The 23,880-nt window shown below is 40.7% G+C and overlaps 1 protein-coding gene across 7 annotated transcripts in view; it reads right to left on the bottom strand.

The window, feature by feature from the left end:
* The window catches only part of KIZ (kizuna centrosomal protein), an 81,781-nt gene extending 59,853 nt beyond the window's left edge, over positions 1-21,928 (bottom strand). For 2 of the 7 annotated variants that reach the window (XM_084850715.1, XM_084850716.1), the window contains exons 1-3: positions 21,768-21,928; positions 4,659-4,721; positions 1,274-1,436 (exon numbers count right to left, since the gene is read on the bottom strand). In XM_084850715.1, the coding sequence (XP_084706841.1) occupies positions 1,274-1,436; positions 4,659-4,721; positions 21,768-21,871 (330 nt within the window). In that variant the 5' untranslated portion in view covers positions 21,872-21,928. The other 5 variants (XM_084850718.1, XM_084850721.1, XM_084850719.1 and 2 more) reach the window with 5 other exon arrangements.
* Between the last annotated feature and the right edge of the window lie 1,952 nt (positions 21,929-23,880).

The raw sequence follows: 23,880 nt of genomic DNA on the forward strand, positions 1-23,880 counted from the left end.
TAATATATATTTATACATGTTATTAAAAAAATAAATAGCAGGAGCATTCTGAACAGGATTCTCAATAAGCATTCTGAATATTTTAGTGACTTTCATATATAGGTATATCATAATGGCTCAAAAGTTAAAACATTTGTTGTAGAAAATTTCTTCATTTTCCTGTAAAACCTATTACATTACCATCTATGACATTCTGTGGGTTTCCTCCTGTCGTAGATATGAGCAACCATGTGTCAATTCATTCATATTCACCATGACCTTATTGTATTATCTTACATTTCCTTTAGTAACAGTTGCCATTTGTCTACAGAAAAATGTTTTACAACTTTTAATACCATCTTCAAACCTTATTACCTACACACAACCTCTGACTGTAAGATCATTTCTTAAGAGTTTTGTTTTTCAGATGGCATATATGTAACCAGCTACTCCTATGAAGATTCTATCAACAAAAGGATAAGAAGTGTGAGCTTGACATCCAAATGAATCCCAACAAAAAGCGTTAATACAGCAGAAACCAACAAGGAAAGGTGATGTGGTTAAGTCCAAAGTAACACCGTTCATCAAACAACAATCTTCTTATACAATAACATGAGACCATTCCAGAATGCTTCAATAGCTACTAAAATTTGAAGTCACAAGCAAGACAAAGAAAAAAAATCACAAGAAATTGTAATGAAATGCCTGGAGATATTTCTCTTTATTCTTTTAGGTTCAGTTGCATTGGTCATAGAACCAAGATATCATACATCTGGTAAGTAGGAACGCAGACACAGAACCACAGTATTATAAGAAGGATTTTTAAGGGATTCTGTGCCCTCAACTCTCTCTCATTTTCAGAACTACAAGGGTACTTTGGCTCAGCGCATTACTTATATATTTGCATGTGTCACACAACAAATTATTCTAAATTTTTTTTTTAGGATATCTGATATCAGAAGTGTGGTAGCACTTATTGACTGGGTTCAGACATAATGACAACCCAGAGTACAGGTTGAGTATGGGTTGTTGTTGAATCGTGGGTTGTCATTACATGCGAACTCTGGGCTATAGTTTAACTATGGGTTGTTAACCATGAACAACCCAGAGTTCACAACCCAACAACAAAACATGGATTCTCTTCCTGGGTTGTTTGTGGTTAATAACCCACTCTTAAACCATAATGCAAGGTTTGCACATAACCATAACTCATGATTCAACAACAACCCACACTCAGGGTTGCCATTACATGTGAACCAGGCCATCATCAGTTATTAAAGTATAGAATATATACCTTCAGCTTCTGAAGGGACTCTGAACTTGAAGCAAACTTCCTAATATGAGATTCAATGCAATCGAATTCCTTCAACAAATCTTGATTTCGGAGCAGAGACTTCTTCTGACGCTCACATATTTCTTTTAAGTATTTTTTAAGCTTCATGTATTGCAATTTAGTTCTACACAAGGGAAAAAATAAAATACAGCCATAACTACAAAAAGAGAAATAGCTCCTTTTGGAAGTCAAGTATTTACTGCACATAAGCTCCACAGGAGGCCAGCCCAGCGCAATCACCCTTAGAAAAATATATGGAGTAAGAACTGCAATAGTGTTTAATTGTATTACCTTCCACTTTAATCATGTACCCAGATTTGTTCAACAAAAGTCCAAGGCTATAATTAAGAAAATAAAATTGCTGCATAGTCTGATCCACTCCACATGTGCCCAGAGGATTTCTATTTGGCTCAATGCAATCTTATTTCCCGTGTCCCTCTTTCCCTCTTGTCTACCTATGCATGTGCGCAAACAGCACAAAGGTAGAGGCTGGGAGTTCCATGTGTGCCACTCATATCCCCATGCAGTTTCTGTGCCATTCAAATTACAAATGTGGGAAAGTAGTAACTTGGATGAAGCACAAAGAGAGTGTACCCATATGCAGACTAGATTGGGTTCCTAAGGGTGTTCTTACTGGTTGGGATTGTAGTTCATCGTGTAAGGAACACTGATTTAAAATAAATAAATTAGTTTTCAGATACCCAAGGTGAAAAAGGGAGGGGGGGTACTGAAAGTCAGTCATTCCTCCATTGTTCATAGAACTGATTAGAAGACTGGCTGTTCTCTTTAGAAAACTATGGACATAATCCAGCTAAACTTAAAAGTACTTAAGTCTTAAATCTCTCCCAATGAAATCAATGGGGCTTAAAGAGCTTAACTCTGGCTGGATCTTTCTCTATTATTTCTCGTTATTTCATGTATTTTTATTTCACATTGAAAAATGGATTGAAACATTACATTCTAGCTTGTGTTTGTTTTGTAGCAAGACTAGAATGACACTCATGGACTAGTAGGCCTTTTGACCCATATATGCTTTCTGATGAAAAAAAATTCCTTCGTCCAAGTTTAAGTAAAGCAATATTATGTACTTTTCCTTTGCTTAGAAATTTTCCTACATCTTTCCAAAGTCATTCCAATTCTAAGAGCTCTTTTGACTCAAATACATATATTTTAGAGGGGTTTTCCTTGGCTCATCCTGGGAAAGGAGTGGCAGCTCATCCTGGGGTTTTGTGTAGACATCATATACATCTATTTTAAAAGGAGAAAGGAAAAACAGACGGACCTGGTTCATATGTAATGCCAATTCATGGGTTGTTTAACCCATGAACTGGTGGGACTGTGAGCAAGGGAGCAAGCACACTGCCTCCTGCATGCTCGTCAATTCTGCTTTTAATCAGTTTTAGTGTTGTTTAATGTGACATCCAAACTCAGACCTCTGCCTTGTTGAGGGACAAACAGCCCAGAGATTTAATCTAATAACAAACCATAGGTGATTATTAAACTCTGGGTTGATTAACCCTAAACAGTCCAGAGCACTAGGTTCAGATGTCACATCAAACAACACAGGAACGGGATGAAAAGCTCATTCAAAACTGAAGTCGTAAGCACATGGGAGTCAACACACTCTCTGGCAGCCTTGCCAACCCATGCCAATGGGTTGTTGTTACCGGGCCCACTTATGTCTGGTTTAAAACTGGTTTCCATTCCTGGTTTGTTTGGGAGCAATTAACCATAGTCCTGGGTTCAGACATAACAAGAAACTATGCCTAATTGCAGCTTCCTGATCTTAGCAGCTCACTGTTACATTAAAACACACACACAAACACACACACACACAAAGAAAAATACTCTCTCAGTGAAACTAGTAAATCTAAAAAGGGCTAGTTCCTCCCTGTATCTCAATTTAAATCTTCCCTGTGGTTCATGCCAGCGGCATAGCAGCATAGGCCAGGTGCAGCAAAAACCAAAGTCTTGTAGAATCACATTTATTTCATTCTAGCATTAGCCACTTTTCTACATACAAATGCATTTTAAGCGCTATAAAGACTTACTGTCGCACAATATATGCCACAATTTTGTCTTTAAGGTACCACAAGGTGGCGTGATGCACATGTACCTTGAGGGGCCTACCACCACCCCTTCACCTGTGTCTCCCTCCACTCTCCTTTTTAATGCTATACTGCCCTTTGCACAGCCTACTCACAACTACCAAAGTTCAGTAGTTGTGAATAGGCTGTGCACACATATTCTCACCTCCTGGATAAACCACTGTTTCATCCAAACATTTCCAAATAGCAAGTGCCTTTTGATACCACCCATTAGCTGCCTTAACCTAGAGGTACTGCTAGGAGGAAAAGCATGTAACAGCCAAGAGCCAGCAGCTGTTTGTCCTATGGCTATGGGGGAAGGAGAGCAATAGGTTTGGTATACCATACCCTCCAGGCATGTTGGCAGCTCACCACTGCAAATAATAAGAACTGCAGTAGTTTATTAAATGTATATGGATGCATATGCATGCAACCAGGAAGGTTCTTGCTTTACAAACAGCCCCAGCCCAAAGCAACCCATAGTAAGTAGCTCCAAAGGAGGAAATCTGGCATCACTGGCATAGTTCATGTGTGGGTGAGTAAAATTAATTGTCTGTCAGCTCCCCAAAGGAGAAACGTAGGTCCCTTTCTAGAAAGTTCAGCATTTTCATTTTTTAGAAAAGGAACAAAGCCTCTGGCCCTTTTACCTGTGGAAACCTCGAGGAGAGCAGGCAGGCCATAATCTACCCAGGTGCTCAGAAGCCTAAGCCTGCTCTGTTCCTCCAGCCTTCCAGCGTTCTGGCCAACAGATGCAAATGCAGTACAGGAATGACTTACAAGCATGAGACACTCCTTTTTAAATGTTACAAACTTAAACTACATTTTATTAAACTTTCATACAATTAAATAATTCCAAGAATATTAGGCTACATATATTTATGTTCTAGATTTTCTGCACTGATTCTCTCTATCCTCCCTTCCCGGTGTGTTCACCTCACCTCAAGGTTTTTAGCTAGGGGTCTGTTTCCATCAAGTAATAATCCAGGATAAACATTTTAGTTTTCCCTATATTTCTTCTCCCTTTCCCCTCACCCACCTTATGTTCCAATTTTCAAAACATCTTACAAGCATTTCTGCCCAGTAAGTTTAAGTACCTACTTAAGTACTGTATCAAGATGATACAGCATGACAATATTTATTATTGTATGCCAACCAGTGTTGTATCACAAATTCTAAGATGGCAACACTTTCAAATTACATCATATTACATAGCCAAAACTACATGATAAAAAAAAATATTAAATTTTAAATAAGCTTACGTGCAAGAATCAGATTTGCTGAAGTCAAGCATTTTTCTTTCCAACTCCATCCTTTTAGTTTCACTGAAACAAGTACAGAAAGATGAAATTATTGTACAAATTACATTATAAATGGTTTCAAAGGAAAGGAAGTAGAGAAAAGGGACTTTGCACATTTTGATAATGAACTAGACACCATTAATGTTCCACCATATATTTCAAGCCACCAATAATTTATTATTATTAAATGAAATGCTTTATAATCCTTATCTAGGCAAGACCATGAAACAATCTGAGGTGGTAATTCTCATCGGATACACTTGCCTTTTCCAGTGGTACCTATTTGGAGACTACATATAAAATATTTACTCTGGAAGGAGTAAATTGTGGATTTTGGATATTTTGCTCATGGTCCAGCGCAGCTGCTTTTGTGGTTTTTTACATAACAAAATGTGCAACTACACACAAAACATGCAGTTCCAGGAAAAAATACCCTATTCCAAAAAAAACATTCCTGAAGTTCAAAACTCAAGCCATGCAAACGTATTATGTTAATATAAAAAGTGGCTGATAATGATGTGAAAAGTCCAAGCTCCTGTAGAAACCAATATTAATGTCAAGCATATTCATTTCTCCTCCCCCTGCCAAAGACACCATCAACAGACTCCACTGCTAGAGTGTTCACTAATGCTTCCAAGACGAAGGAAATATTTCAAGGACAACTGAAATAAAGTTATCAATATTAAAAGGACAGGGATGCCATAAAATATCCAGTATGAGATCCTTAAGACTAATCTTCTGTATTTGTGGATCTGTTTTTCCCTTCTTATTTTTAGGTTGTTGTTTTTTAACATCCTTCACGCCAAAACAAATTTACTTGGAGCTCATGATGCCACTTAAGAACATAAGGAGAGCCATGATGGATCAGAACAATGGTCCATCTCCTCCAACCTTCTGTTCACACAGTGGCCTACCAGCTGTCTGTGGGCAACCCACAAGTAGGACATGAGTGCAACAGCACCTTCCTGCTTGTGTTTCCCAGCAACTGGTGTACATAGACATACCGCTGCTGGTACTGCAGGTAGCATATAGCCATCATGACTAGTAGCCGTTAATAACCTTATCCTCCATGAATTGATCTAATCCCCTTTTAAAGCCATCCGAATCAGTGGCCATCACTACATCCAGTGGTAGCAAATTCCATAGTTTAACTATGCAGTGTGTGAAGTAGTTCTTCCTTTTATCTGTCCTAAACCTCCTACCTTCATGGGATGACCCCGGGTTCTAATATTATGAGAGAGAGAGAAAAATGTCTTCCTATCCACTTTCTCCACACCATATATAATTTTGTACTCCTCTATCATGTATCCCCTTACTTGCTTCTTTTCTAAGCTAATGTCACAGATGTTGTAACCTTTCCTTGTTGGGGAGATGCCCCAGCCCCTTGACCATTTTAGTTGCCTTTTTCTGCACTTTTCCCAACTCTACAATATCCCTTTTTAGGGGTGAAAACCAGAACTATGCACAGTATTCCAAGTGTGGTCGCACAAAAGGTTTGTATAAGGGCTGTATGATAATGAGAATCCCTGGTTGAAAGCCATGTTGATTCTTTTTCAGGCCTTGTCCTTCTATATACTTACAAATGTTATCTTTAATAATGCTTTGCACTAATTTACCCAGAATAGACGTTAAGCTAACTGGCCTGTAATTTCCTGGATCCCTTTTAAAAAATTGATGTTACATTGGCCATTCTCCAGTCCTTCGGTAGAGTCTGATCTTAGGGACACATTACATATTTTTGTTAGAAGATTAGCAATTTCCCATTTGAGTTAAGAACTTTAAGATGAATACTATCTGGGTCCAGTGATTAATTAACTTTCAGTTTGTCAATAAGGTCAAGAATTGCATCTTTTGTCACCACTATTTGCCTCAGTTCTTCAGGTTCCCTTTCTAAAAACATCGGTTCAGTCATAGATATCTGCCCTACATCTTTTTTAGTGAAGACAGATGATAAGAATTAATTCAGCTTCTTTGCTATCTCCCTACCCCTCTTTAGTATTCCTTTAACTCTGTCACTATCCAACAGCCCAACTGCCTCTCTAGCTGGTTTCCTACTTCTGACATATTTAAAGAATTCTTTATTGTGGCTTGGATGTTATTAGCGACATGCTCCTCAAAATGCTTTTTTGCCTCTTTATCATCTGCTTGCATTCCCTTTGTGCAAGTTTGTGTTCCTTTTTGTTCTCATTTGGGCAAGACTTCCACTGTTTGAAGGAAGCCTTCTTTTCTCTAATAGCTTCCTAAACACTGCTTGTTAACCATGCTGGTGAGCTCTTGGACTTGGTGCTACCCTTCCTGACCTGCAGTATACATACTAACTGAGCTTCTATTATTGCAGTTTTGAATAACCTCCAAGAATTTGAGAGATATAACTCTCTTGACTCCCTCTTTCAACTTCCATTTTACCAGCCCCCTCAGTTTAGAGAACTTTCCTCTTTTGAAGTCAAATATGGCTGTGTAGGACTTTCTTAAAAAAATCCACTTAAATATAAAGTTGATAGCACTGTGGTCACTGTTTCCAATTGGTTTGACAACATTTACATCTCATACTAGCTCCTGGGTGACACCACTTGGGATTAAATCCAAGGTCACCTCCACTCTGGTCAGTTCCATAACTAACTGTTCTGGGGCTCAATCGTTTAGGGAATCGAGAAATTTAACTTCTTCACATGCATTTTTCCAATCAATATAGGGGTAACTGTAGGGATGATGCAAGAGTCCGAGGAGGGGATGAAGCCCGATGGTCTCCCCCCGACCCGACCACCCAGACCCCGCTTACAGCTTGGTTACTTCTGCAAACCTCATGTTGGGCCTGCGGCTGCCTTACAGATGTAATGACTCAACATTACAGACATAAAAAGCCCTTTGCAGTAGTAACCAAGCCGCAATTTCTGCGCACGATGGTTACTCGGTAAGGCAATAGCCTCACAGCACTTCCCGGGTGGTCACCAAGCTGTCCCATAGCTCCCATGGCACAGCTCATGCAGGCAGGCAGAGACAGCAGCTCATCAATCTCCTGATGGGATCGTATGGAGATGAATCCGTCCATCCCTAGGCAATTGAAGTCACCCATTATTACACTTCCTCATCTAGATGCCTCCCTGATTTCATTTTCCATCTCAAGATAGAAAGTGTTCTGGTCTGGGGAACAAGATCTTTTGAAACCTAGTATTGTCACTCACAGCATTTCCGAGGATGACTCTGCCCCCTTTAGTGTATCTAACACTATCTCCAGTATACCCTTTCCTGTACTTCCTAAAGAGTTTATATCCAGAAATAACAGTATCCCAGCTCTCTCTATTCCATCAGGTTTCCATTATGCCCACTATAACTAGGTTCTCCTTTAAAACCAGGCACTCCAACTCCCATGTTGATGTATGACTTTTGTGTGACTTCCACACTGATGTATAACTCTTGTGTGAAGCCTCACTAGAATGTTGTTGTTCAGTCGTTCAGTCGTGCCCGACTCTTCGTGACCCCATGGACCATAGCACGCCAGGCCTTCCTGTCCTGCACTCTCTCCCGGAGTGTGCTCAAGTTCATATTCATTCCACTGGTGATGCTATCTAGCCATCTCATCCTCTGCCGTCCCCTTCTCCTTTTGCCTTCAGTCTTTCCCAGCATCAGGTCTTTTCCAGTGACTTTTCTCTTCGCATTAGGTGGCCAAAATATTTGAGACGAAGAGTCGGACACGACTGAACGACTGAAAATCAACAAATGATTTAGGTCATACCTGAATGGTTTAGTGGTTTTCCCTACGTTCTTCAATTTAAGCTGAAATTTTGCAACAAGAAGCATGATCTGAGCCACAGTCAGCTCCAGGTCTTGTTTTGACTGACTGTATAGAGCTTCTCCATCTTTGGCTGCAAAGGACATAATCAATCTGATTTCGATATTGACCATCTGGTGATGTCCATGTGTAGAGTCGCCTCTTGTGCTGTTGGAAAAGAGTGTTTGCTATGATCAGCATGTTCTCTTGGCAAAACTCTATTAGCTTTTGTCCTGCTTCATTTTGTACACCAAGGCCATGCCTGCCTGTTATCCCGGTGATTTCTTGACTTCCTACTTTAGCATTCCAATCCCCTATGATGAAGAGGACATCTTTTTTTGGTGTTAGTTCTAGAAGGTGTTGTAGGTCTTCATAGAACCGATCAACCTCAGCTTCTTCGGCCTCAGTGGTTGGGGCATAGACCTGAATTACTGTGATGTTGAATGGTTTGCCTTGGATTCGTACTGAGATCATTCGATCGTTTTTGAGATTGTACCTCAGTACTGCTTTTCCCACCCTTTTGTTGACTATGAGTGCTACTCCATTTCTTCTAAGGGATTCTTGCCCACAGTAGTAGATATGATGGTCACCTGAATTAAATTCGCCCATGCCTGTCCATTTTAGTTCGCTGATTCCCAAGATGTCGATGTTCAATCTTGCCATCTCATATTTGACCACCTCCAGCTTACCTTGATTCATTGATCTAACGTTCCAGGTTCCTAAACAATATTGTTCTTTACAGCATCGGATTTTCTTTTCACCACCAGACACATCCACAGCTGAGTATCCTTTCGGCTTTGGCCCAGCCACTTCACTCTTTCTGGCGCTACTTGGAAATTCCCTCTGGTCTTCCCCAGTAGTATATTGGACACCTTCCGACCTGAGGGGTTCATCTTCCGGCGTCATCTCTTTTAGCCTTGTGATATGTTCCATGGGGTTTTCTTGGCAAGAATACTGGAGTGGGTTGCCATTTCCTTCTCCAGTGGACCACATTTTGTCAGAACTCTCTGCCATGACCTGTCCGTCTTGGGTGGCCCTGCACAGCATAGCTTATGGCTTCACTGAGTTACGCAAGCCCCTTCGCCACAACAAGGCAGTAATCCATGAAGGGCTCACTAGAATACTCTCCTGCATTAGTGCTGTCAAATTCCCAGCATTTTCTGTCACTCTCTGTAGGCTTCTAAATGTCATGGAATATGATTCTAAGCAATAAAGTATGTGTAGTCACACAGGGAAAATCCACAGGTGTGTTATAGCAGTGCATGCTATGCATGCAAACTGCAATCACACACCACTCTGCAGCTTTGCCGCACCATCCCCCGGAAAAATTTCTGCGGACGCCCATCCAATGGACATTCTCTAAATGTATTTCAGACTGTAGCTAGGAGTTATGCTGTACAAAGGTGACTTTGCACAAGTGATAGGCTTGACAGATGCCCATATTATAGCCCTTGATCAAATAAAGAAATTAGAAGTTAGAACTACTTTCCCAACTCAAACTTCAATTTCCCCCCAAATTACAAGACCTATAATAATTACTTTGTATAAACACTGCATGTGGGAGAACTGTAGTATGACTTTCTGTAACTAAGATGCCAATACTAATCTACCTATTGGCACTAATTGATCAAGAAAACCCATATGTATTTGCCAAGGGCCACTTCATGTTGTTTTTTAGCATATACCTAGAGATGTGAAAGCCTGGGATGGGGGGGAACCTGGAAAAAATCAGGGGGAAAATCCATTTTTTCCCATTTTTCCAAGGACTGTTTTGGGGTTTTTTCCCAACAAATTGAACAGCTTTGGATTATGAAATATTTTCTTCTAGAATTTAAGACAAGGGTTTATATACTGTTTGCCTTTACCCCCCCGCCCCCACATTATTTCTAAAAAATATATAATAAGAACACTTTTATAGAAAGACTAGAGATGTAAAATGTCTGGAGATAATGAAGCCATGGGGGAAAATGTTTTTAATCCTCTCTGTAAGATTCACAGCATAGTTATTTCTTCCACTTCTTATTAAAATTATGCAGTATATCTTTTACTGATCAACTTTTTGGAATGCTCCAAGTCACGCTCAGTTTCCCAACATGTGAATAGAGTCACCATATCATAATATGGAAGAATTCTTGACAGTCTGGGTTTTGTTCTATAGAGTCCTGTGTTTCTGGACTTGCCTTCTTCTGACTCCAGTTCTTCCTGCTTCTTCTGGCTTCTAGGATGATTCAGATGTTTCAGGGACTACTTGAAGTTCCCTTTGATTAGACATAAAGTAGGATCCTAAAATATGTTACGTATAAGTTGGTTTGCTCATAAAATTAGTCATGTTTGGTATATTAAATTTTTAAAGTATAGTTTATTCAGACAATAATTACAAATTTACTAATGAAGTTCACTTTTTAAAGTTTTCAAATATAACAATAATTTTATGAGCAAACCAAGCTATACATAATATAACTTTAGGAACATAAAGGCTGCTTTATGTTCCTAAAGCAGCCTTCCTCAACCTGATGCCCTACAGATGTTTTGGACTACAATGCCCGGCATTTCTGACCAGTGGCTGTCCTGCCTAAGGGTAATAGGAGCTGAAGTCCAAAATATCTGGAGAGCATCAGAGTGGGGAGGCCTGCCCTAAAGCAACAAAGTGACTTTAGATCTGTAAAGAGCGCTTAAAAAATAAGTATTGCTTATTTTTCATTTTTTCCACAAATTTGTTTTCCAAAATAACAGGAAAAAAAACTTTTTTTTTCTTCATGGCTTCAAAATCTCCAGAAATTTGCATCTCTACATAAACCTAAAAATATAAGTATGATGAATGCAATGAAGGAGTGTTTGAAGTATCACACACATATCAAAGAGCAGAGACTGAGGGTAAGCTTGGTGGCAAACCTGAATACATCGCCATTAATTTTGTTTTTAATTGTAATCTGATTTGAGCTTCAATGGAGATGTAGAATGTAGATATAATTTTAAAAAGATGCCAGTAATAATAATATTAAAAAAGACGTTGAGTATTCTTCCGTATCTGTTGCCATGGACAAGAGTAACACATGCACCTGTCAAGATTGCTGCAAATCTACTTTTTATAAAACCCATCTCAACCTATATCTTGGGACAAATTCCTTTAAACAAGTATTTCATTGTTCTTAGATGTAAAGATCGGCACTAGCAGATTCTTGACAGGATTGTAGAACTCTCCTTTGTAGAAACCTGAAAAATGTATCTTCCCCTGAAAGTTTCCCTGAAGCAAGTAATTCCATTGCTTCTTTCATCTTTTATATAGATATGGTTTCCTCCATATATTCAACTGGTGGTTCTGTCAGCATGTTTAAAGGTGATTCTTCCCAAAATGTCTCAAAGTAATAATCTAACAGAGCAATTATTTCCATGAGTTACACCCTTTGGATTGGCAGTAAAAAAAATGACACCAATTTAGTAATACCTTCACACCAATGGGAAGCTGCCAATGAAATAATATTTACATTGACAGGACTGCCAGCACAACAGGAAAAAGGTGGGGTTGGAGCATCATTGGGGAATAGACCATCATCAGAATCCTATGCTCATTGGTCCTTGTGATGTTCCTGCTCCGGGTTATTCTCCCTCCAGTTTCCACCTCTTGAAACTGGGGGGGGGGGGGGGGAGACAGGATGCCAAAGCTGGTCAACAGTTTTGACCAGTTGTCCTCAATGCGTCCCAAATCTTCAGCCCTTCTACTTTGTGTCAATAAGACACCCAGTGTGTTAACTGGTTTCCTTTAACCAATACACGAGTAGTAACAGGAAAAATAGATGTTTTTATTTAGTAGCGTTAATAAATTAAACTGATGTACATGTGTGTGTGTGTGTGTATAATAAATAAAATTAAATTTCATTAAACACAGGAAGAGTAATATATATTACTATTTAATCATCCTATACTTTCTTAATCTACCTACCTACCCTTTCTAAACCCTTCCCCCAAAACCTCACTCACTAAATTTACGTTCACTGAATCCCTAAACCTTATCCAACCATTGAATTGTCTGTTCTCTCCGTTTTAAACACCTTCAAATTCTCTCACTCACAAGCCCCTCCCACCTTTCACTCACACACCAACATTCTATTGACTCTAACTTACCTGGATAACATTTTACAACTCAAACACAAACATTTACATTATCATGCATATGTTACAGTCCTCTCCACCTCCACCCAAAATTGGTGCAATGTTATACCTGCAAAAGAGGTGGCATATGTTTAAGCACTTCCATTAGAGTCAATTGAAAGTCCTAGACTATCACCCTATCCTCCCTCTCTGAAACCACAGCTACAAGAGATTGGATCCCAACTAACTCCCAATCACAGCACATGAGGGAGTATATATAAACCTCATGAACATACGTGCTTTATCAAGACCCGCAGCATAGGGCTTCATCACTCTGCTCCCATATCTAAAAAACCATGAGCACACAAGTGGGAACTTGGATTACGAGAATTCAGTGATGTTGCATTTTGCAGAAACCACAACAGCTAGGGAGAACAAAAACAAATTAAGAGTAAAGGATACTACCCTCCAGTATCAAACCCTAAATTTATGGACATCTGGGATCATGCCCATGTGGGGCAAATCCAGACAATGCTTCCCTGTCCCATCCACCCATCATTATGGGTGATGAGAGAAACAAAACACCAAGGTGGGGTAAGAGTACATGTGTGGCTCATTTAAGGAGCCATGCATTCCTTCAGAGTCACATGTGAGTGACAGGGTAAGCTGCAGCCCTGTTGCCATGGTAGCAAGGATGCAAACCCACAAGAAGTCTCACAAGAAGGCAGGAAATTCTCACAGGGTTGTGCAGGGTTGCAGCACTATATATGGCAATGCGGGTAGGATGCTGAGGGGGGCACAGCTCAGGCCTTTACTCCACTGCTGGGAGAGAAGACTGAGGAGGGAGATGTTTATTAACCCTCTCCCTTCCATTTCTGAGGCCAAGGGAAGTAAAATTCAGGACTGTTACCAAGTTTAAGCCTCCCTACCATGGCTGGAGTAGCTCTAGATCCTAGAATACTACATAAAGCAAGGTGGTAGAGTAGGTGGTTGCATCTTAACTCCAGGCAGTTTTGGATGATACTGATTAATCAGATCTATTTCAGTTTGATTTTCGGCCAAGTTTTGGAACAGGAACAGCTTGAGTCATACTAGTGGATGACAGCCTGGATCTGGAAAGACAGGGGAGCATCGCTCTGTTTATTCTTTTGTATTGTATCTCTCATTGGCTTTTGATACCATCAGTCATGGTATCTTTCTGGATTGCCTTGCTGGAGTAGGGCTTAGGGGAACTTTATTACAGGGGTGTTCCCAGAAGGTGGTGCTGGGGGTATACAATCTACTGAGGGTTTATATCCAGGCTTCACTACTGGAACATTAATTGGAGAGAGGGGGGTCTCAATAGCTCACTGCCCTCTTGTTCCCACTACCACTAAATAATAAATCCAGCATTCAGTTGTGTAAATTGGTGGTTGTGAGGGTGAATAATAAAAATATAATAAAAACTGTATGGGACAGTAACCATCAAATACAGGTAATCAACAAAATGAAGAGGATGGCTGGATGGGTTGAAGGGGACTGAGCAAAATGAAACATGCCCTATGGCATGTTTGGGTTGAACCGTTACCAGAGGCTATTAGTCAATGAGCCAGTCATACTGCACTGTCGTTAGGGTACATGGCATGAATGCATGTGCCTTTTTTCAGCCTTTGCCCAACTGCAATGTTGATTCTGCTGTGGGACACAAACTAAAAGCAACTGTCCTAAACCACAACCAATAAACATAAAAAGTCACAGAAAATGTATATATCACACATATAAATGTACTGAAATTAAAACATTAATATTTATAAGTTACCAAACCAATAAAAGCAAGTTTCAAGGTCCAAAGTTTTAAAACAAATGTTTTCCTACACGTACTGCAAATAATCTTGCAATTCACAACAAAAGACCCAAAGTTGCCATAAAGTGTAAAGACTGTACACTAAAATACAGGTGGCCAAACATATTTTGACCTATCTGTCATCTACAGCAGCTTGGATTCAAAGTATGAATCTTGGATGCAAATCGGATTCTTCCAAAGTTCTCAGTAGGCTCTGGCTTGCATTCATTCACATTGGCACTCAAATAAAAAAAAGGTTTTATAAAGAGCAAATGTGAAACCTTTATGCAGCAGATCATCTCATCATTCAGTTCTCTGGATACATGTGGATCTGATGTCATGTAGTTAAGTATACAGTCAGGTCCAGAAATATTGGAACAAGGACAACTGTTTTGGCACTTGGTCTCTGTACACCACCACACTGAAATTGAAAGGAAACACACCCAGATGGGAGCGAAGTCAGGACTTTCAGCTGTAATTCAAGGGTGTGTGACAAAAGTGGGGCACTAACCATTCAGGAAGTACAGCCAGTGGCATACCCCCCCCCCCAATCAAATCAGATCAAAGGCCTGGAGGTGGTTCTGAGTGTGACATTTGCATTTGGTTGCTGTTCACTGGAACTCCCAACATGAGGTCCAGAGAGGTGTCATGCGAGTGAAGGAGGCCATCATTAGGCTGAGGAAACAAAATATACCCATCAGAGAGATAGCAAAAACATTGGGAGTGGCCAATACAACAGTTTGGAACATCCTGAAAAAGAAGGAATTAACTGGCAAGCTCAGCAACACCAAAAGGCCTGGAAGACCACGGAAGACAACTAAAGGGGATGACCGCAGAATTCTGCTCATGGTGAAGAGGAGCCGTTTCATAACATCTAGGCAGGTCAAGAACGCTCCTGCGGAGGTAGACATGTCATTGTCAACATGTCAAGAGACGGCTTTATGAATGTAAATACAGAGGCTTCACAACAAGGTGCAAACCACTGGTAACGCTCAAGAACCAAAAGGCCAGATTAGCCTTTGCTAGCAAACACCTATAAAAGCCTGCCCAGTTCTGGAATAAGATTCTTTGGACTGATCTTGTACCAGAATGATGGGAAGAGAGAAGTATGGAGAAGGAAAGGAGCAGCTCATGATCCAAAGCATACCACATCATCTGTCAAACATGGTGAAGACATTGTTATGGGATGGGCATGTATGGCTGCTGATGGAACCGGGTCACTGGTGGTTATTGATGACCTGACCGCTGATAAAAGCAGCAGGATGAATTCTGAAGTGTATAGGGCTATACTTTCTGCTCAGATTCAGCCGAATGCTGCCAAACTGATAGGACGCCGCTTCGTATTGCAGATGGATAATGACCCAAAACTTACAGCAAAAGCTACCCAGGAGTTTCTCCAGGCAAAGAAGTGGGATGTTCTTCAATGGCCAAGTCAGTCACCTGATCTCAACCCAATAGAGCATGCTTTTCACTTACTGAAGACAAGACTGAAGGCAGAAAGACCCACAAACAAGCAGCAGCTGAAGGTAGCTGCAGTAAAGGCCTGGCAAAGCACCTCGAGGGAGGACACTCAGTATTTGGTCATGTCCATGGGTTCCAGACTTCAGGCAGTCATTGACTGCAAAGGATTTTCATCCAGGTATTAAAGGCAATCCTTAAGTTTGAAATGTTGGTTTGTTCCATTACTTATGAGCCACCAACGATTGGGGGGGGGGGTATGCCACTGGCTGTACTTCCTGAATGGTTAGTGCCCCACTTTTGTCACACACCCTTGAATTACAGCTGAAAGTCCTGACTTCGCTCCCATCTGGGTGTGTTTCCTTTCAACTTCAATGTGGTGGTGTACAGAGGCCAACTGCCAAAACTGTTATCCTTGTTCCAATATTTCTGGCCCTGACTGTAAATCCTGAAATATCCATCTAGGTTTGGCTGAACCGAGATGTCTAGTATCATATACTTCACATTTTAAACCATCTTTGGGGACTTCATTGTGAATTACCAACAAACTTCCTAATTCACCCCTGAATGGAAATTCTTTGTAGAAGTTGTTTTTATTTGTTTGGTTATTTAGAAATATTTATTACTGTTTGATTTAAATAAGTGTGCATGCAATCATATTGCAGACCTGGTGTATTTTTCATATCTGCTGTTAGGCATGCATAGGATCTCACTGACATTACACCAACATCAGCAGGATTGTAGGATCAGTCTGTCAATCATAAAGTGAGGAATATAGAGACCCATAATTTTTAACCTTCGTGTTGATATCTCCCACTTCAAGAGGGAACTCCCATATTTCAGTAATAGGCAAGAAATTACATTACATCGTTCAACGAAGGCATTTTAATTTTCCTTAAGAGTAACCTACCTGCTTTATCTCCCCATTCATAGCGCCTGTTTGACCCAGTTAAGAATAAATTCAATCAGACTCAATATACACTTATGGTATTCCTATTTGCTGAAATGACGGAAAGAAGCGACTCTTCTGATAGTGTTTTTCTATGCTTCTTTTTTAATTAATTATTTAAAATACTCTTGTATAGAATAAGTTTCAGAACATCTGATGCAGTAATGTATATTATTATCATTAAAAGAATTTTAGCCCACTCTTCAGCCAAAAAAGGCTCCCAGAGTGGCTTAAAGAGATTAATAAAACAGTCCCTGCTTTCAGGCTTACAATCTGAACAACATAACACAGAAGGAAAAATAACTGGGAGGGAAAAGGGAAAAAAAAAAAAAGCAAACTCGGGCTTGTATCCAAAGCTGTTTGTCTGCCAGCAGAACGGAAAAAACTGGTGGAATGGATTCCCCCTCTCCACTGCAGCTTCCCACACACCCTGCAACGAGCATATTTATTTATTTATTTATTTATTTGTATCCTGCCTTTCTTTCAAAAAATGGCACTCAAGGTGGCTTACAGAACCAGTTAAAATTGATTAAAACAATAGATTAAAATGCAATAAAAACGTAAGTTACAAGAAAAATATTATTAAAACAGCACCAAAGCCACCAGACCCACTTACAGGTTAAAGGTCTTCTTAAATAAAGCAGTCTTTGCCTGCCAATGGAAGGACATCAAAGAGGGGGACAAACCTAGCCTCCCTTGGGAGGGAGTTCCATAGCCTGGGAGGGACCACCAAAAAGGTCCTCTCTTGGATCACCATCAAACACACCTCTGAAGGCAGTAGTCTCAAAAGAAGGGCCTCTCCAGAAGACCTTAGGAACCAGGCAAACTGGTAAGGGAGAAGGTGGTCTTTCAGGTTTGGAGTGTGCAAACGAATGCAGGGGGAGTAAAGCAAGGGGAAGTCCTGCTGCATGACTGGAAGTCCAGTAGCATAACGTTAGATGTAACCCTCAAACACTAATTCTTAATTACAAAGTTCCTAGATGTGCTCTTTCTGGAGAGAAGGGTAAAGCAAGTTCCCTGTAGCAGTTCTTTCTCTGGCTGATGTATAGGGCCAGGTTAGTGTCCTACTTGCTGTGATGTTCTCCCTGCGAAGCAGCCTCCCAGTGGGGCAGCCTCCCAGTGGGTCCCCTGGCTAACTCATGAGGCCAGAGCATGCTGACCTTCATCTCTTTAGTTCCAGGGCAACATGTTCCATGTAAACATTCTCTATGCATTTGAGTACTAGTCACATAGAGGGAGACCCAGCTAAATTTGTAGATGTGCCCATGGAATCTGTAGAATGGGTTGATGTGCTATTGGCCCTTAAGGACAAGGCACACATCAGGTGACACAGATCCTATTAATGTATTCCTGGAGAAGAAGAGGCCATGGAAGCGGAAGGAAAAATACAAACACTTCAATACGACCTTAATGTAGCTAGGTAACCTGTGAAGTTCCTGTCTCCGGGTTATTCTTCCTCGAGTTTCCACCTGTTGAAACTGAAAAATAAACCACAGGATGTCTGCCTCAGCTTTGGCCAGTTGTCCTCAATGAATCCCAAAGCTTCAGCCCTTCTACTGTGTGTCAATGAGACACCCAATGGGTTAACTGGTTTCCTTTAACCAATATAGGTATACTAACAACAAAAATAGACTTTTCTATTTATCAGCATTAATAAATCAAACCGACACACAGGATAACAACTAAATTTTTAATTAAATACAAGGAGAGCTGTATAGGTTATTATTTAATCATCCTATACTTATTCCTAACCTACCTACCCCTTCTAAACCCTTCACCCCAAACCCACTCACTAGATGTACATTCACTGAATCCCTAGGTGCATCTAGTCCAGCATTCTGTTCCCACAATAGCAAACCATTGAGCAGTCCACAAGAAAGACATAAATGCAATAGCACCCTCCTGCCCATGTTCCCTAGCAATTGATACAAAGAAGCATACAGCCTCTGATACGGAAGGTAATATATACCCATCATGACTAGTAACCATTGATAGCTTTATCCTCCATGAAGCTGTCTAATCCCCTAATCCCTTTTAATGCCATCCAAGTTGGTGGCCATCACTACACTTTGTGGTAGCGAACACCATACTTTAACTAAGCGCTGTGTAAAGAAGTACTTCCATTTATCTGCCCTGAATCTCCCACCATTTAGTTTCACTAGATGTCCATGGGTCCAAGTATAATGAGAGGAGAAATTTTCACTATTCACTTTCTTTACACTATGCACAATTTTTCATTTCTATCAAGTTCCCCTCTACCACCACCACTCATCTTTTTTTCTAAGCTAGCAAGCCCCAAATGTTGTAACCTTTCCACAAAGGGGAGTTATCCAGCTTCTTGATGGTTTTGGTTGCCTTTTTCTGCACCTATTTCAACTCTATAATATCCTTTTTGAGGTAAGGGAACCAGAACTGTACACAATATTTTAAGTGTGATCGCACCATAGATTTGATTAAAACGATTATCATATTGACAGCTTTATTACTGCAGTATTATTTTCCATTTCCTTCTTAACAATCCCAACATAGAATTTGGCTTTTTCACAGCAGCCGCACACTGGGTCAACATTTGCATCAAGGTATCCGCCACAGCCCCAAGATCCTTTTACAGTCAGCCACCACCAGCATGTATGTGAAGTTAGGATTTTTTGCCACGATGTGTCACTTATTTATACTGAACTATCTTAATGGCCATTCCTCCAATTTAGAGAGTTCCATTTAGAGAGATCCTTTTGGAGCTCTTTGCTATCATTTTTGTTTTAAACATCCTGAATAATCTGGTGTCCTCAAACTACACCTGCTAAGATTTTGTCTTTTACACAGCTATTAAAGGTACAGGAGCCCCATATTCTTTTGTGTCTGGCCATCCTAATTTGAAAACTGAAGAAACCGCAGAGCTTAAATAGCTAGAAGGTACAAATAAATGTACAAAATTACCCATGTCAACTCAGTGGGTTAGCCTGGTGATACACAGGATGACATCTCCCTGATGTTGTTGGAGTAAGATGTTCGAAAAACATTTACCAGGAAGTTTACAACACAATCTTATACATGTCTACTCAGAAGTAAATCCCACTGAGTTCATTGGGACTTATTCCCAGGTAAGCAAGTATAGGATTGCAGCCAAAGCCTAGAAGCAAGTTTAAACATGCCATTCACAATAGCGTTCTCACAAAATCTACATCAGTTTTATATCCATGCACAATTTTTCAGCAATCCTTGCTACACTGTGGTAGCGATTTCAACACAACAGTATTATGATCACGGTACAAAACATCAATATTCAGTAAGCACAACCATCCAAGTACTTATCTGTTAACATTTAACAGTCCTTAAAAGGTATCCTAGCCAAGATATGTCAACACACACACATCATTTCTACATACCCATTTTAATATTCCTACATTTTCACATAATAATCACACTTCAGCCACCTAGCACTTGCTGAAACACATTTCAGCTTGTGTCTATACAATCATTTTCACATATGACAGAGAGCAACTTTTGAATATATGTTAAAGCCTGACCTACACCAACTCTCATGTAGCTGGACTCTGTAAAGTTAGGCCAGATTTTATCATTAGTGTCATGTCAACACACCCTTAAAGCATTAGCTAGATTCAGGGAAAGGGGGAAAGAGGGTTTTTTATATTCAAACAGAAAATACTACAAAAGTCCGGACTATGGACAACAATTTTAAGGGTAGGTAAACATGCAGCTTTTGTACCAGAACAATCATACTTACAAGGTATCCTTCACTGTACCCTGTGGCTCAGGTTAAAATGTAAGAATTGACAGCTATCATGGTCAGACAGACCAATCCCACTTGAATTTGTCTAAAGCTTTCTTTAAAGGCATCAGAGCTCCTCTACATATTAGGCAGAATGTGGTGGTGGTGGGCTGAAGTGTTTGAATTCAGAATCCAGGTGGGAGAGTCATGATTTTTAATATTCCATGTGAAAAGCACCTTTCATGTAGAAAAATAACAGATCAGAGAAAGTCCCACACTAAGGCTGCAATCCTATACCCATTTACTTGGGAGCAAGGCCCAAAGGGACTTACTTCTACATAGACATGTGTATGGCTGCAATGTTTGATTTTCTACTTTTCTAGATGCTTTTCACATTCAAAGATGACCATCCCACCTGGAATCTGAAGTAGTACCGTCCAGAATTCCATCGCTTCAGTCCACCTCATTCTGCTCTGTGACAGGCCTGAGGAAGAAAGAAATGGCCAAGTCCTGAGATATAAGAAGGGACTGAATCACTTTAAACCTGAGATGGGGGTACTATTATTGAATGCTCCACTACACACACAACACCTCCTACAACAAGTAGGAAAATAACTTAGCACATCCAAGTGTGAGATTATAGCTCAGCCTTATCCCTGCTTGCAAATTTTCTGCTTCCAGGGAGGTTCCGTTTTGTGTGTGGAGGGTGACATTTAAAATGCAACACAAGCACATCTCCCTTAAGAGGTTCAGTCCATTCTACCACCTCAGAACTTCATTTTCTGTACTGCACATCAAGTCTACATTTTCTGAAGTATAGCTCAGTTGACACTAAAGAAGGCGCTCAAGCACCTTATTCCTGGGGCTTCAGACGGAAATAAATATAAACATTTTGCAGGGAGCTCAGTGCAAACTCCATATCCTCGACCTAAACACTGAAAGCCGCTATACTTCCTTGGAGTACAGACGTTAGTTCTGCGCAGCCCTCAGCTCTTTTGCCAGCCCTCCGCACCCTTGCAGATCTCACGGGCCATCAATATCCAGCGAGGTGCGGCCCGGGGCCCTAACCTGCCCCATCGCTTAGCAACAGGAAAGGCACGCCCCACCCGGAGACGTAACAGCGGTCCTGGATTATACCAACTGGAGACGACAGGGAGGGAGCAGGAAAAGAGGAAGGAAACCGTTGCGGTGGAACGTACCACTTTCCCAGGGAGGAAAAAGGGAGGTAAGAGCAGACCGCGCGGCTATTTCACCTGTCCCGAAGATGCGCCTGAAGGCGGCGGAGCTGCTCATCATAGTCGCCATCCCCGCAGCTAGCCATGGAAGGGTTCCGGGCCCCACGCATACTGCCGGCCATCAAACAAGCGCAGCAAACAGGCCCACGCACCCTTGTTTATTTTCCGGTGTCTCTAAGCTACAAAGTTAGCTCCCGACATGCACTACAACTAGCTTGCCTCGCAAGCCAATCATCAGCCAGAGAAAGAGGAAAGGCCACGCCTCCTTTCTCTCCCCTCAGAATGCCGAAGGGGAGGGCGAAGGAGCGCGATCCCCCAGCACACCTTCTTGTCCCGATGCACCGTGACTCGGAAGAAAGCACTGCTGAATTCAAGGGGGCTTAATCCCAGGTAAGTGTGTCTCGGACTGCAGTCTTCTTCTGTATACAGTTACTAAGAAGTAAGTCCTCCTGGGTTCGATGGGATTTACTCCGTTATAAGTGTAACGTGGGACGGCAGGCTTAACCGCGTGCTTAAGTGTTGTACTGGAAGAAATCGGTCGGATTTAAAAGTGTTTTAATTTGGCTGGATCGCCCTGGTCGTTTATTTAACAGACAGCCCAATCCCGTGCCTGTGTACTTGGAAGAAAGCCCCGGTGAACTGAATGGAAGGTAGTCCCGGGTAAGTATGCATAGGATAGCTGCCTACTTCGTGTAATAGCTTTTACAAATGAAGTTATTGTTAGGTGTATTTCAGAGTCATCCCATGGTCGACTGAGTAACAAAAATTAAGTCCCAGGATCCTCAAACTAAAAAAGCTCCTAGCTGGTATGAACCAAATCCACAGACTAAACAACCTGAAGTGGTTGGGCTTGAGCTCATTTCTTCGCACAGAAAACCTGCATGGCATGTCAGAATTCCGCTGTCATATTTAATGTTCCATTGAAATTTTTATTTCATTTTATTCCAAATGTAACGGCACAATTAAAAAATTGTTTTCAAAAACATTTGTTCCACGTTGAATTGAACTTCCAGAAAGTGCCAAAATGTTTGTGTTATCAGCAACAGCTGTTTTGTGAATGGCCACTCTTAGTAATGTGATTCTCACTGTCAATATTTCCTGCATTTATTTTCCTTCTGACCTTACTGTTTACAATATCTCCAACTGTGGGTACTGTATACCTGAAACCCTAATCACACGTCCTGCATCTGGAGAAGTCCCATGAAGTCTTACGGCATTACAGATGTGTTAATCTTTAAGGTGCCACAAGAGTCTTTATTGAATTTAATGTTCCCTTCTCCAAGACAACCCAACCACCTAAAACTACAGGCCCTCTGAATAACATGTTCTTTGAATCACATTCCAGGTCCTTGTAGAACCATGGTGTAGGGCAACTGAAAAATGAGCAGACGTTGTGAAAATAGTAGACACGCACAAGAGCATGCACGGAAGCACTGCCAATAAGCAGTCATAAAGCCACAATGTATAAGAGGAACCAGCCATATTGGCTTTCTTTCGGTTCATTCTTGGTCAGCCATCAAGAAAGGACAACATAGTCTGGTAGATTGCAGGCAGTAGCCAAGTGCTGTCTGTATGCAATGCTATACTTGATAAGATTGCACCCCAAATTAAATGAATGCTATTATCATTCTGTTTATTTGTTTCCTTTTATTTGTGCATTTATGGGCTGAGAACTGAGAAACAGAACAGAAGTAGAGTGAAGTGTGTTGTGAGAACTTTATTTTGGGACAAGGTGTGTAACAGCATTAAGAATGTCGGTGAATTGAAAGCATATATTATTTTTAGTTTAATTTTCCTTTGTATTCTGAAGCCATCCAAACTTGATATTTAGATTATGAACCCTCTGGCACCAGAGATCGATCAGATGTAATTGCTGTAAGCAATTCTGTCACAGGCCAGAAAGAAAGAAGAGTGAAGGAAAGGAATGGGATTCCTCCATATTTGCCAGATGACAGACTATTGCACTATAATAGGTTCAGAACCAAGTTTAATTGTCTGTGGATACAGTGGAAAAGGAGAAGACATCCAGTCTGGATGGGAAATGTAACGATTTACTGACGTTCCTGCTAGTTTCCCATGGTCCAAACTATTTTTCTTTCCTTTGGAAAAGGCACTTCTGATCAAATCAGAA

This window comes from Heloderma suspectum, chromosome 4 (genome assembly GCF_057233095.1).
Source record: "Heloderma suspectum isolate Gila_16-S chromosome 4, 16-S_ref, whole genome shotgun sequence".
Lineage (NCBI taxonomy): Eukaryota > Metazoa > Chordata > Lepidosauria > Squamata > Helodermatidae > Heloderma > Heloderma suspectum.